The sequence below is a fragment of the Pan paniscus genome, chromosome 7 (assembly GCF_029289425.2).
Source record: "Pan paniscus chromosome 7, NHGRI_mPanPan1-v2.0_pri, whole genome shotgun sequence".
Lineage (NCBI taxonomy): Eukaryota > Metazoa > Chordata > Mammalia > Primates > Hominidae > Pan > Pan paniscus.
Window position 1 is genome coordinate 115,937,343 of NC_073256.2, and position 14,752 is coordinate 115,952,094.

The 14,752-nt window shown below is 37.5% G+C and overlaps 1 protein-coding gene across 6 annotated transcripts in view; it reads right to left on the reverse strand.

The window, feature by feature from the left end:
* The window catches only part of STK3 (serine/threonine kinase 3), a 505,519-nt gene that overhangs the window by 272,654 nt on the left and 218,113 nt on the right, over window positions 1–14,752 (reverse strand). For all 6 annotated transcript variants that reach the window (XM_063606446.1, XM_063606445.1, XM_063606449.1 and 3 more), the window contains exon 7: window positions 9,040–9,177. In XM_063606446.1, coding sequence (XP_063462516.1) covers window positions 9,040–9,177 — 138 coding nt within the window. The remainder of the gene's footprint in view (window positions 1–9,039; window positions 9,178–14,752) is intronic.

The window sequence follows — 14,752 nt, forward strand, 5'->3', positions numbered from 1 at the left end:
TTCATTGCCTGTTTCTAACTTTTTTTTTAAATAAAAACAGACAATTGAAACATTTTTATTAGGTTAATTTCACTTTTTACGTTACTACAACAATAACAAAAATACCAATACCATTGAATACAATTAAGAAGTTTACTTAAATCATATTCCTCAAAATTTGGTGTGCATCATCACATGTGTTAGAATCATGGGAGCGAGGGCAGAGGGTTACTTCTAAATATTCAAATTCTCGGCCTCCCCCAGACAAACTGAATCAGAATTTCTAAGAATGTTGCCATAGAATCTGCATTTTAGCATTTCTTTCCAAGTGATTTTTATGCAAACCAAAATTAAAAATACTGCATTGACATTTTCCGTCCCAGTCTTCTGAAGATTGAAAGTTAACAGCAAATGTAAAATAACAGAAATTATAACAAACTATCTCTCAGACCACAGTGCAATCAAACTAGAACTCAGGATTAAGAATCTCACTCAAAATCACTCAACTACATGGAAACTGAACAAACTGCTCCTGAATGACTACTGGGTACATAACGAAATGAAGGCAGAAATAAAGATGTTCTTTGAAACCAATGAGAACAAAGACACAACATACCAGAATCTCTGGGACGCATTCAAAGCAGTGTGTAGAGGGAAATTTATAGCACTAAATGCCCACTAATTTCTGTTATTTTACATTGTTGACTTTCTGTCTTGTTGATCTGTCTAATGTTGACAGTGGGGTGTTAAAGTCTCCCATTATTAATGTGTGGGAGTCTAAGTCTCTTTGTAGGTCACTCAGGACTTGCTTTATGAATCTGGGTGCTCCTGTGTTGGGTGCATATATATTTAGTATAGTTAGCTCTTCTTATTGAATTGATCCCTTTACCATTATGTAATGGCCTTCTTTGTCTCTTTTGATCTTTGTTGGTTTAAAATCTGTTTTATCAGAAACTAGGATTGCAACCCCTGCCTTTTTTTGTTTTCCATTTGCTTGGTAGATTTTCCTCTATCCTTTTATTTTGAGCCTATGTGTGTCTCTGCACGTGAGATGGGTTTCCTAAATACAGCACACTGATGGGTCTTGACTCTTTATCCAATTTGCCAGTCTGTGTCTTTTAATTGGAGCATTTAGTCCATTTACATTTAAAGTTAATATTGTTATGTGTGAATTTGATCCTGTCATGATGATGTTAGCTGGTTATTTTGCTCGTTAGTTGATGCAGTTTCTTCCTAGTCTCGATGGTCTTTACATTTTGGCATGATTTTGCAGCGGCTGGTACCGGTTGTTCCTTTCCATGTTTAGCGCTTCCTTCAGGAGCTCTTTTAGAGCAGGCCTGGTGGTGACAAAATCTCTCAGCATTTGCTTGTCTGTAAAGGATTTTATTTCTCCTTCACTTATGAAGCTTAGTTTGGCTGGATATGAAATTCTGGGTTGAAAATTCTTGTCTTTAAGAATGCTGAATATTGGCCCCCACTCTCTTGTGGCTTGTAGGGTTTCTGCTGAGAGATCAGCTGTTAGTCTGATGGGCTTCCCTTTGAGGGTAACCCGACCTTTCTCTCTGGCTGCCCTTAACATTTTTTCCTTCATTTCAACTTTGGTGAATCTGACAATTATGTGTCTTGGAGTTGCTCTTCTCGAGGAGTATCTTTGTGGCGTTCTCCGTATTTCCTGAATCTGAATGTTGGCCTGCCTTGCTAGATTGGGGAAGTTCTCCTGGATAATATCCTGCAGAGTGTTTTCCAACTTGGTTCCATTCTCCCCATCACTTTCAGGTACACCAATCAGACGTAGATTTGGTCTTTTCACATAGTCCCATATTTCTTGGAGGCTTTGCTCATTTCTTTTTATTCTTTTTTCTCTAAACTTCCCTTCTCGCTTCATTTCATTCATTTCATCTTCCATTGCTGATACCCTTTCTTCCAGTTGATCGCATCGGCTCCTGAGGCTTCTGCGTTCTTCACGTAGTTCTCGAGCCTTGGTTTTCAGCTCCATCAGCTCCTTTAAGCACTTCTCTGTACTGGTTATTCTAGTTATACATTCGTCTAAATTTTTTTCAAAGTTTTCAACTTCTTTGCCTTTGGTTTGAATGTTCTCCCATAGCTCAGAGTAATTTGATCGTCTGAAGCCTTCTTCTCTCAGCTCGTCAAAGTCATTCTCCATCCAGCTTTGTTCCGTTGCTGGTGAGGAGGTGCGTTCCTTTGGAGGAGGAGAGGCGCTCTGCTTTTTAGAGTTTCCAGTTTTTCTGTTCTGTTTTTTCCCCATCTTTGTGGTTTTATCTACTTTTGGTCTTTGATGATGGTGATGTACAGATGGGTTTTTGGTGTGGATGTCCTTTCTGTTTGTTAGTTTTCCTTCTAACAGACAGGACCCTCAGCTGTAGGTCTGTTGGAGTACCCTGCCGTGTGAGGTGTCAGTGTGCCCCTGTTGGGGGGTGCCTCCCAGTTAGGCTGCTCAGGGGTCAGGGGTCAGGCACCCACTTGAGGAGGCAGTCTGCCCCTTCTCAGATCTCCAGCTGCGTACTGGGAAAACCACTGCTCTCTTCAAAGCTGTCAGACAGGGACATTTAAGTCTGCAGAGGTTACTGCTGTCTTGTTTGTCTGTGCCCTGCCCCCAGAGGTGGAGCCTACAGAGGCAGGCAGGCCTCCTTGAGCTGTGGTGGGCTCCACCCAGTTCGAGCTTCCGGGCTGCTTTGTTTACTCAAGCAAGCCTGGGCAATGGCGGGCGCCCCTCCCCCAGCCTTGCTGCCGCCTTGCAGTTTGATCTCAGACTGCTGTGCTAGCCATCAGCGAGACTCCGTGGGCATAGGACCCTCTGAGCCAGGTGTGGGATATAATCTCATGGCGCGCCGTTTTTTAAGCCCGTCGGAAAAGCGCAGTATTAGGGTGGGAGTGGCCTGATTTTCCAGGTGCCGTCCGTCACCCCTTTCTTTGACTAGGAAAGGGAACTACCTGACCCTTTGCGCTTCCTGAGTGAGGCAATGCCTCACCCTGCTTCGGCTCGCGCACGGTGCGCACACCCACTGACCTGCGCCCACTGTCTGGCACTCCCTAGTGAGATGAACCCGGTACCTCAGATGGAAATGCAGAAATCACCTGTTTTCTGCGTCGCTCACGCTGGGAGCTGTAGACTGGAGCTGTTCCTATTCGGCCATCTTGGCTCCTCTGAAAATCTTCTCTTGAGAAAAGTGAATGGAGAAATAAAGATTTCTCATTTCCGACAAAAGAAAATAACCAGCATTGATTTGCTATTTCTGTTGTTATGACTGCTTCCAGGTGGTTGTCTTTGGATCTGCTCTGTTCCTGTGCACCTCTTCTTGGAATATAAATTTCTGAGCCTCAATGTGTCCTGATGCTGTTCCTTTCTTTCACCGTGAGAGTTACCCAAAGCTCGGCGTCCATGATGGGTTAGAGGGCTTCCGAGGTGATCGAGCAGTGTCAGTCTTCAGCCGCTAAGCCGAGAAGATCTGGGAAGGAGTCAGAGAGCCTTGGGCCGGAGTTCCAGGGGCTCTTGGAGTGGCGGATTTGAAATTGGTGAGATGTATCTTGGGCTGGTCGGTCTGAGGACCTGAGGTCGTAGGTGGATCTTTCTCAAGGAGCAAAAAGCAGGAGGACGGGGGATTGATCTCCCAAGGGAGGTCCCCCGATCCGAGTCACAGCACCAAATTTCATGCACGTCCGTGTGAAGAGACCACCAAACAGCTGTTTTTAACTTTTAACCCAAATTCTTTTAAGTATGCCTCATATAGAAACATGAGTTGGATTTTATGTAAGTTTGTAAGTTTATCTCATGTAGAAAGCATGGAGTTTCATTTATCTTATGAACTAAGCGAACCATTTAGTACTTAACTAAATATTATTTAATAAAAAAATTAACCACTTATGTTAGTATATAATTATATGCTAATGCCATTTTATCACAATTGTTTCACATTATGTAAAACATACATGTTTTATCATAATATGCTATCATAAATGTTTTACATTTGCCATCTTGTTTTTTCTGCATTCTTTTTTACGTTGCTTTGCAGTTTTAATTTTACCACCCGCTAATCTTAAAATGCCTTTAAAAATATACAGATAGTCCCTGACTTACAAAGGTTCAATTTAGGATTTTTCAACTTTACAATGCTGCAAAAGTGATATGCATTCAGTAGGAACCATACTTGGAATTTTGATATTTGATATTTTCCCAGGCTAGTAATATGTGGTACAATACTCTCTTCTGATGCTGAGCATGGAGGTATTAATAAGTCCCAGCTCCCAGTGAGCTATGCGATCATGAGGGTAATTAACCAATATTCTATAGTGTACTGTGTTGTCAGCATTTTTTGGATATTGTGTTTTGTGTTTTCACATTCAATTGCGTCTACAAAACACTCAACTACACTAATGTATGTGTTCTGGGCACGTTTTTGGTAGGCTAGGCTAAGCTAGGATAGGTGTATTTTAACACCTTTTTGACTTACAATATTTTAAACCTTCATTGGGGTTTATCAGGACCTAACTCCATTGTAAGTTAAGGAGCACTTATACTTAAAAACTTGGCAATTTGTCTGATAAAACTTCTCTTCTGACTCAAGAATACTCAAATAATATGGTCTTGCTCTTCATGTACCCTTTTAACTTTATTAGCCAGTTCCTCTTTGTTGATCAAAACCATGTCTGCAGCAGTTATGTAGGGAAAGCATGAGTACAAATGAAATTGGACATACTGAGATTTTGAGATTAAGAATGTTAAGCTCTATAGACTAACTGTAGCATAACGCTATAGTGAATTCACAATGAATTGCATAAAAGCAAGGTTGTGGTAAATTGGACGAACCAGATAAGTATATTGGCTTTTCTTAAAAATAACTGCAGCTTAGAAGGGTAGTTTATACATTCCCCTGAGAAGATAAAGTATAATGTAGTTTGAAATTTCTATACTTTGTTAAAGAAATATAATTCTACTGGTTTCTAGTTTCTGTAGTGTTGGTCTTCTCTCACTTCTGTTAATACATAATCAGTCACTAAATCCTTCTCATTCTTTCATCAGATTTACTATTTTCTATTTTGGCAACTATTTTTTTAAACTCAGGTCCTTAACAATTCACACCTGTATTATTACAGCGCCTCCTCATTCTATTTCTATACTTTGTTGCAATATTATGTTATCAAAGACATTCTTTTCTTACATTCTCTTGTTTACGTATGTAAGTAAGGTGGCTCTCAGACAAAATTGAGGCATCTCATCCGAGGCATCAGAATACCCTTCTTGCTTCACTGTTGTCTGTATCTAAACTCAGACACCATTTCTCTAACTGGTGTTTCTGTTCTGGCTAAGCAGATCTTACTGTGTTCTAAAATACATCTCCCATTTTTGTGTCTTTGTTCATATTGGTCATACTATTTCTCCTCCCTAAAATGATCTGCTTCTTCTGTATGAGGTATCTGTGATTACCATATCCATTCTTCTACTTTTACATTTCTTAATCATATAGGCTGTGCATCATGAATGTAACTTCTACATTGTATTGTAATTTTTTAACATTTTTGTCTTTCATTTCTCAAAGAATATAACTTCAGTTTTTTGTATGTTTTTGGGGTGTGTGTGTGACCTTTCTACTAGTTTGTCAAAAATGTTTAGAGTAGGACAGGAGTCTTTTCTTTCTTATTGCTCTACACTCCTCTAGGACACTGTCTTTGTCTTTACAGTTGTTTGAAGTTGTGTTGTAAGTACCTCTGTTTTCCAACTTGATAAAAAGGGAAGAGATCATGGAAGACTGCTCACTGACTTTATTTATTTATTTATTTATTTATTTATTTATTTATTTATTTTGAGACAGAGTCTCACTCTGTTGTCCAGGCTGGAGTGCAGTGGTGCGATCTTGGCTCACTGTAATCCCTGTCTCCCGGGTTCAAGTGATTCTCTTGCCTCAGCCTCCCAAATAGCTGGGACTACAGGCATGCACCACCATGTCTGGCTAATTTTTGTATTTTTCATATAGACGGGGTTTCACTATGTTGGCCAGGCTGGTCTTGAACTCCTGATCTCAAGTGATCCACCTGCCTCGGCCTCCCAAAGTGCTGGGATTACAGGCGTGAGCCACGGTGCCTGGCCACTTACTGACTTTAGAATCTAGGCTGCCCACTAGCAGGTATAAGGATCATCTTCAGATCAGGAACTCCGGTGCTAATAGACTGAAACTGAACCTTGTCTTTTAACATCTCCAGGGTTTTAATTTATCTTTAAAAACTACTAAAATTTCAATTTAATAATCTCAAAGGATCCTTCCCTTCTATGATTTTTAAAAATTTATACAATAATCTATCTGTGTCATAGAAAATCAATCACTATTTTAAAAATCCATCAGGAATTTCTTTTTAAATATTGTTTCTTTGTTTACTGGAAATGAATATGGTATAATCTGTACACGTAAGCTATAGATATATGTCAACTAAAATTTGGTAATAAGATTGTCCACTGAGAGTTAAACTATGATTTAAATTAGGGGTCCCCAACCTCCAGCTGCAGACTGGTACCTGCCTTGGCCTGTTATGAACTGGGCTGCACAGCAGGAGGTGAGTGAGCATTACAGCCTGAACTCTGCCTACTGTCAGATCAGCAGTGGTATTAGATTCTAACAGGAGCACAAACCCTATTGTGACCTGCACATGTGAGGGATCCAAGTTGCATGCTCCTTATGAGAATCTAACTAATGCCTAATGATCTGAGGCAGGACAGTTTAATCCTGAAACAATCCCACCTCTGCTCACCATCCATGGAAAAACTGTCTTCCATGAAACCAGTCCCTGGTGCCAAAAAGGTTGGGGACAGCTAATTTAAATCATAACAGATAAGACATACAAAACTCCTTGAAGAGACAGAATGGTTCCTAGGCTTCCTGCCAAATAAGACTCTAATGAGGCCAAAGATAATTATCCTACCCCCCCAAAAAAAAATTTAAATCAGAAGTTTGTTAGGTTAAATACACACATATTAACTTTAATATGTACAAGTACTGGATACTAGGAGTCCAAAGGTAGTACCCTTTGGACTACTTTAAAATACATATATATTTCAGCAGGGCGAGATAGCTCACGCCTATAATCCCAGGAATTTGGGAGGCCAAAGTGGGCAGATTACTTGAGCCCAGGAGTTTGAGACTAGCCTGGGCAACATGGCGAATCCTGTCTCTACGAAACAGACAAAAGTTAGCTGGATGTGGTGGCATGCATCTGTAGTCCCAGCTACTCAGGAGGCTGAGGTGGGAGGATAGGTGGAGCCTGGGAGGTAGAGGTTTCAGTGAGCGAGATCATGCCACTGCACTCCAGCGGGGGCAATACAGTGAGACCCTATCTCAAAAAATACATGGGCCGGGCACGGTGGCTCATGTCTGTAATCCCAGCACTTTGGGAGGCTGAGGCAGGCGGATCACTTGAGGTCAGGAGTTTGATACCAGCCTGATCAACATGGCGAAACTCTGTCTCTACTAATAATACAAAAATTAGCCAGGCATGGTGGCACACACCTGTAATCCCAACTACTTGGGAGGCTAAGGCACGAGAATCACTTGAAACCAAGAGGCAGAGGTTGCAGTCAGCCAGGTGCCACTGCACTCTAGCCTGGGTGACAGAGTGAGATACCATCTCAAAAAAATAAAAAATAAAATATATACACACACATATAATATACATATATAACACATACATATATATTTCAAATGAATATTGACAATATTTCAAAATAAATGTTTTAATCAATTTTTGTGGAAAAATAAAATTTTACCATCTTAACCATTAATTTTTGAAAGGTAGTATTTGCACATAACCCAAATCGCAAAAGTCTCAAACAGTTTTCATCAAAAAGCAAGTCTCCATCCCAGTCCCGCCCCATCCATAGTTAGTTACCTTTTCTGGAGGCCAGTTTCTTGCTTATTTTTCCAGAGATACTCCATTATAAGCATTAAGATATGTATATATGTTGTGTGTACATAGGTGTATTTTTCCAGTAACTCTTTTTCTTGTACTTTAAATTGTTTCCAACTTGTTGACAGATATTTAGGATCTTTCCAATCTTTTACAATTTCAACGTTCTACGAATATTTTTACACATGTTATTTCACACATGGTTAAATATTTCTGTAGAATAATCCTAGAAGTGCAATTGTTGGATCAAAGAATATATGGATTTTTATTTTAAATAGATATTGCTGTACTGACATCTATGGAGATTGAGTACCAAGTTACACTTTCATAACAATAAACATTATACTTAAGAGCCTGTTTTCCATACCCCTCAATACATCCTTTTGGAAAAATGGGACTTTGGAAAGTTACTTTTTTTTTTTTCCTTTTTTCTTTTTTTGTTCTTTTAACCCAATGGTTCCTTTAGAGACAGGGAAGTCCCTTTTTACAAGAACCATGTTTTTCATCCTTTTGTCACTTAACAATAGAAATCATTTAGCAAATATCAAGTTTTGTTAATGTGAGACATACTTATTATTAGCTGAAAGTTCTAAGACTATTCTGTTGGGGAAATTAAGATTCACAAACACCTATTATAAATATTAAATTATTTCTATTTGCATTAAATTTTAAGGTAGATTTTAAAATCTACTGACATTCTGGATACAAAGTCTACTTACAATTATTCTATCAAAAAAAATTGAAACTCTGAAGCTCTTCATTTAGATAATCCTGTAACTGATATTTACAACGTGATAATCTCTTCATGGAGTCCAGGGATCTTGTACTTACATATTTTATGGTGGAGCAAAAAGTCAAAGGATAAATGCTGAGTCAAGGAACAGAAGAAAAAAAAACCATGAGAAATAGTAACTATGAAGACAAAGATTCCTTTCTGAAAGGAGAATGCTTTGGAAATTTTGTTTTAAAACGACTCTGGGGGAAATGAGGGGACGAGAGGGGAGGAAAGAAAAGAAGGGAGCAAACAGGAGGGGAGGGGAGGTTTACATCTTTAGAAATCAGTTATGAAACACACAGCAATTCTGGCCAATGTCAGAAAGCTGAAAGGTATGAAGAAAATATCCTTCCCTTCGAGGCACAAGCACTGACCTGTAAAAGTTGTGTTGCAGTAGCTCTCTGCTCAGGATTCTTCACCAAACACTTTTTAACAAAATCGGTGAAATCATCGGACCAAAGTTCTGGCTTTCTGAATGTTGGTGGTGGATTTGTGGGAATCATAAAAATAGCCTAGTACAAATGAAATATCCAAAAGACAGTAAGAATCACACTAGCACAATCAAATAAACAAATCTCTTTATCTGTCTTTTTATCAGACTCTAAATTTGAAAAACAAATTTAAGCTGTTCTAGGATTTCTAGTAAGACTGAAATTCAGGAAGCCAGTCCATCTGCTACTAATGTAATCATTTCCCATTAAATTTCCTCTATTTGAATTGTAGCTCATTGAGCACATCATTCTTTATTTTACCTATTACTTTTTTTTATCAGTCTCTAAAGAAGACTATATTTCTGACCCACTAAGGACTTTCCCTAAACATATATATTCCCAAATTTTGCTACTACATGCCAGATTTACTTCTTGTTTCAGTTTTATATAAGCATTGCTGCTTAAAATGGGTAGTAGGAGTCCAATTTGCTTTTGCAATCCAGAATATTTAAGTAAAATTACTGCTATAATTTGAAATAATACTTGATAGAGCCAAGACTTTTCTCTTTTTAAATATGAGTCAAAATTTCAAATGAAAAATTTCAAAGGTAATATACTACTTTAATTTATTACTAATGATTGAGTACTTATAATTTAGTGGTAATGATAATACATTCAGAAAGCTCAAAAATCAAAAGCCATAAAAAGAGTCCATCTCATCTCTCGCCTCCTAGATAGTCACCCTGGCCTGTTTTTGCTTTTAATCTGAGTATGTTTATGACCCAAGAAGTAGATTAAAAAAAAAAAAAAAAACCTGAAGACATTCTAAATATGAAATACAAGTCAGTTAGGGGGTTAATGTAGATGTCCCAACATGAGTAATAAAATGTTCAAACTAGAATAGTATCTACAGGAAAGAAATGGAAGAAATGAAGCATGAGATACTTCAAAGGAGGAACCAAGAGTACATGCTAATAATATTGTTTTGGAGAGGTGAAAAAAGGAAGCATGAAAAATTACTCCAGAATTCAAGAAATAAGAAATAGGTACCTTAAATTGCAAGGCACTCAGGTATTTTAATAATTGCCTATATCATTCTTTTGAATGCCCTCAGAATATGCAGCCATTTAATATAATGCATTATCATTGGTTTCTAACTTGGAAAGTGATCAAATGGACTTTCTGTGGACACAGCGGCAAAGACTCAATATCCAAGTCTGTTGATTATAGGTTAAGAGTCAATCTTTTTACCAGTATATGCATCTTCTTTCAAAAAACGTAAATTCTTTAATAGATTAGAATATTTTTATATACCTCACGTCATGTTATACATACTACATCTATGATAGTCTTTCAAAAGCAGTGTAGCCAGTATTACAAAACAATAAACATCTTTCAATCAAACAAATATTTATAAAGCATTTCTGTGTATTCAGAACAATGCTATAATTTAGAGGTATCAAAACAAAGGGCCACAGGCCAAATAGTGCCAGTGGACCTACTTCGTTCAGAAAAAATCAATCTCACATTGCCACAAGATGAATCTGCTGTAATTAGACTAATTTAAACTAGGACATATGTTCTTCCTTTTGCATGAGCTCTATCTAGCCTGGCTCAATTATCTACTTTATGTGATGGTCCCTTTAAATATCAGACCTTATAAACCCGGCTATTACAGTTTTTAAAATAGGATACATATCTCAGACCCCCAGAGCTCACAGTCAACTTGTGCAGGAAAAAAAAAAAAAACACATATGAAACGAATAGCAAACAACAGAGTGCCAGACAATGAAATTCTGCCTGCAAATAACCTAATTAATCTCAGACAGCTCCACAGTTGAGGCAGAACCTAATAAGGCTTTAAAAAATGAGTAAAATGGGGTTAAAAGCAGCTGCTGGAAAAGGTACACAAAACCACCTGCTACTTTCAACTAGAGAATAAAAATAAATTTGAACTCCCATCTCCGTGAAACAGTTCAAAGGACTTACATAAGCCCCTATATAGACTGACCTCAAACTGCAGGTAAATTATACTAGATTGTCTAGATAAATATTGTTCATCTGCACTTCTGTTGTAAACTGGTGGATAACACAATGATTTATGTCCTTGAAGCCAATGCTCTCCTTTGAACTTTGAGGCAATGAGTTGCAGTCTTATCTTGAGATAATCTTAACATATAAGGCTCACCTTAGCAGTAGCTATTAGAAACCCAAGGATAAAAAGCTTAACTCTAACTCTTATTTACCCAGTACTCTCATAAAGTGAACCTAAAATGTCACATTCTACCCTCAAATATGCATTGAACAAGCATGAACACCGAGCATACAGTCCAAACAAATAAGTCTTAGTGTATGATCTACACCAAAATGTCTCCAGGAAAACCACTATGCCATTTATTTCCATTTTTTAAGGTTAGCTCATCAATAATAGATTTTCTTGACAGCCTTACTGTACTAATTTAACTAATTTAACCTAATAATGAACCACAGAGGATCCTCTTAAGAATCTCTAGGTTTTATATGAGTTGATTAGGTAATAGGCCCCTTCTATAGAAAGTTTTGGCAATCAGTGGCTCACTTTAGACTAACAATTCATTCCCTTGCCACCAACCAAATCACAGGGACACACATTACAGCCATATAATTTATCTTATCTCTAACACCATTTTGATTGAAGAATGTTAGTAAAATAAATGACATGATTATCCTTGTGTTTGTTTCTACACAATGTGTTGCTTAACTACATACCAAACCTCTGATTATCTTTCTAAAAGAACTACTCTGATCACAAGCAGTTTAATAAGCTAAGAAATCTAGGTGCTTCGAAACAACTAATTATCTTCATGCCTGAAATGTCATGCCTTAGACTGCAAGAGTACCCAGGAGATGTGGAAAGGGCTGAAAATGAGAATCAACAATGACTGAACTTTATAATCTCAGTGGAATGAGTCAACACATGTCTGACTCTACAGCAGCTGAGTCTGTGAATGTATAGAAGTGATGGGCATGCCAGAATAACAAAGAAATTCATGCTATTATTTAAGAACCTCAGATATATGAGCAAAAGGTTATCTTCACAACAAATAAATGAGATAAAGGATGAGAAAACACTATAAAACTATAAAGAAGTAAACAAATATAGCTGTTTCCTGATAGCAAACATAATACACAGGTAACAAGCTAAATAAAATTTAAAAATAATTTCTGGAAAGGAAATAAAGTAATTACACTAATTTATAAAAGACAGTACAAATAAAAGCAAACAGTACAATGTGATGAGGCCAATACTGGACATGAGTCAGAAAAACTGGCTTGAGTTCTAAATCACTACCTGACTGTGTGGCTTTAGTATCATTTTGTCTTTTTTTCCAAGTAAGGAGGTTGAACTGGATGTTTATCAGGTCCCGTACTGGGTATAAAAAGACCCTGGCACTCTTTACCAGGTATTAAAAAACCCTGGTACTCTAACTGCCTAGCAATTGAAGGGTAAAATTATACTAAACAAGTATTAAATTGCTAGTTAGGAAAGGGATGGAGAAGAGGAAAAAGAGGGAAGGACAGGAAAAGGCCTTTTAGATGTTAATATAAAAATGTGAATCTAGACCAGGTGCAGTGACTCATGCCTGTAATCCCAACACTTTGAGGGGCTGAGGCAGGTGGATCACCTGAGGCCAGGAGTTCGAGACCAGCCTGGCCAATATGGTGAAACCCTGTCTCTCCCAAAAAACAAAAATTAGCCAGGCGTGGTGGCAGGCACTTGTAATCCCAGCTACTAGGGTGGCTGAGGCAGAATTGCTTGAACCTGGGAGACGGAGGTTACAACGAGCCAAGATCACGCCATTGCACTACAGCCTGGGCAACAAGAGGGAAACTCCGTCTAAAAAAGAAAAAAAATGTGAATCTAAATTTTTATCACCATTCCCTCAAAAGCAAATATGAAATATACAGAAATTTTGAAGAGAATAGTAAATCTAAAGTGAAACTTTCTCCTATAATAAAGTTTCCACAGTAAGCACAGAGTTAAAGTATTGGGAACATGAACTCACAACTCACTCCAGTTCCAGTAGCAATCATTAATCTGGCCAAGAAAGGCCAAAGTGCCAGCCTGGAAACCAAATTAAGGGAGAGGGTGCAGCTGGTATTCTGGAAGTACAAAGCAAATAAGAGAACCAGCTCTAGATGGCACTGGGTACATAACAGCACCATTATTAGTAACTATCTGACCTATTTAACTACTCTATGCCTCTGTTCCCATATCTTAATATGGGAATGTTAGGGCTGTTCTGAATTTTAAATAGATTAATACATGTAAAACACTTAGAATAGTGCCTGCCACAATTGTAAATGCTCAATAATGTGAGCTATTATTAACCTAATTTTACGACTGAGGCTCACAAGAGTAAGCTAGCTTACTCAAGATCACACAGCTAGTAAAGTGAATGTCAAAATTAGAACAAGTTTGATTCCTTAGCATATGCTACCTCACATTACCACTGCTTCCATCAGATTTCTGCTGCACATAACTTTATTTTAAGATAAAGGCTCTGTTATATACATTCAGTCTCTAGAAAAAAGTGGAAAAGTATTTGTAACAAAGAAGATTATAGTTTTACTGTCTCTAACGGTGGAAAACTGAAGAAAAAAAAAGTCAAACAATTGAGGGTGCTAAGTAAACTATATATAAATAACATAAAGTAACATATTGCCATAAAAACTGACAAATGTGTGAATTACAAAACCACAAAGAAAAGTTCTTAAAAAGCAAAAATGAGGGAGTAAAACAGTAAAGACTGCTTTCACATAAAAATGACTAGTATGCAGCAATAAAAACTAAAAGATGGTATAGAATCTTAAAAATTTAAACTGTCAATTCATAGCAGCAATTATGTACAAGATTGTATAAGTGTCTTTAAAATTTATTTTTACTATGATGGTTTTTAAATTTTTTTTAACTTTTAAAAATTATACTTGCAGCTAGGCATAGTGGCTCATGCCTGTAGTCCCTGAGCTGAGAGGCTGAGGGAGGTGGATTGCTTGAGCCCAGGAGCTCAAGACAAGCCTAGGCAACACAATGAGATCCTGACTCTATTTAAATATATATACATATATTTAAAAGTATTTAAAAATTATACTCGCAATTGCAAAAGCTTCATTTGATACCACCCCTTAAGCTGTCACCTATTCCAGTCTGCCCCACAACCACCTCTTACTCATGCACTATTTAAATCCCAATACAATCAATTGTAAATCTTAACCATCTTTCAAGACTGAAATATAATATCCCTTTAATACAATCCAACAATATCATAAAACATGGCTGTAGAGAAAAGCAAAAGTGAACAAAAGCCAACACTTAAAGAACTTTATCATAAATTTCACTCTCTCAGATAGAAGTCCTATGATCAGTTCAACTGACTTTTGTAAGCACATAAATGTATCCATACCTGCAATATATTAACTTCTTCAAGAAATTTAGAGTCTAATGGAATATAAAAATGTATATCAGATCATTTTAATAAAATAGTGTAAGTGCTCAAATACATGTGAGCAATAGGTATTACAAAGGATGACTTAGCCCAAATAGGTATGTGAGCTAAATGGGTATGGGAAGATGAGATTTCAGCTGAGTCATAAAGAATGAGTGAGTCAGTGAAGC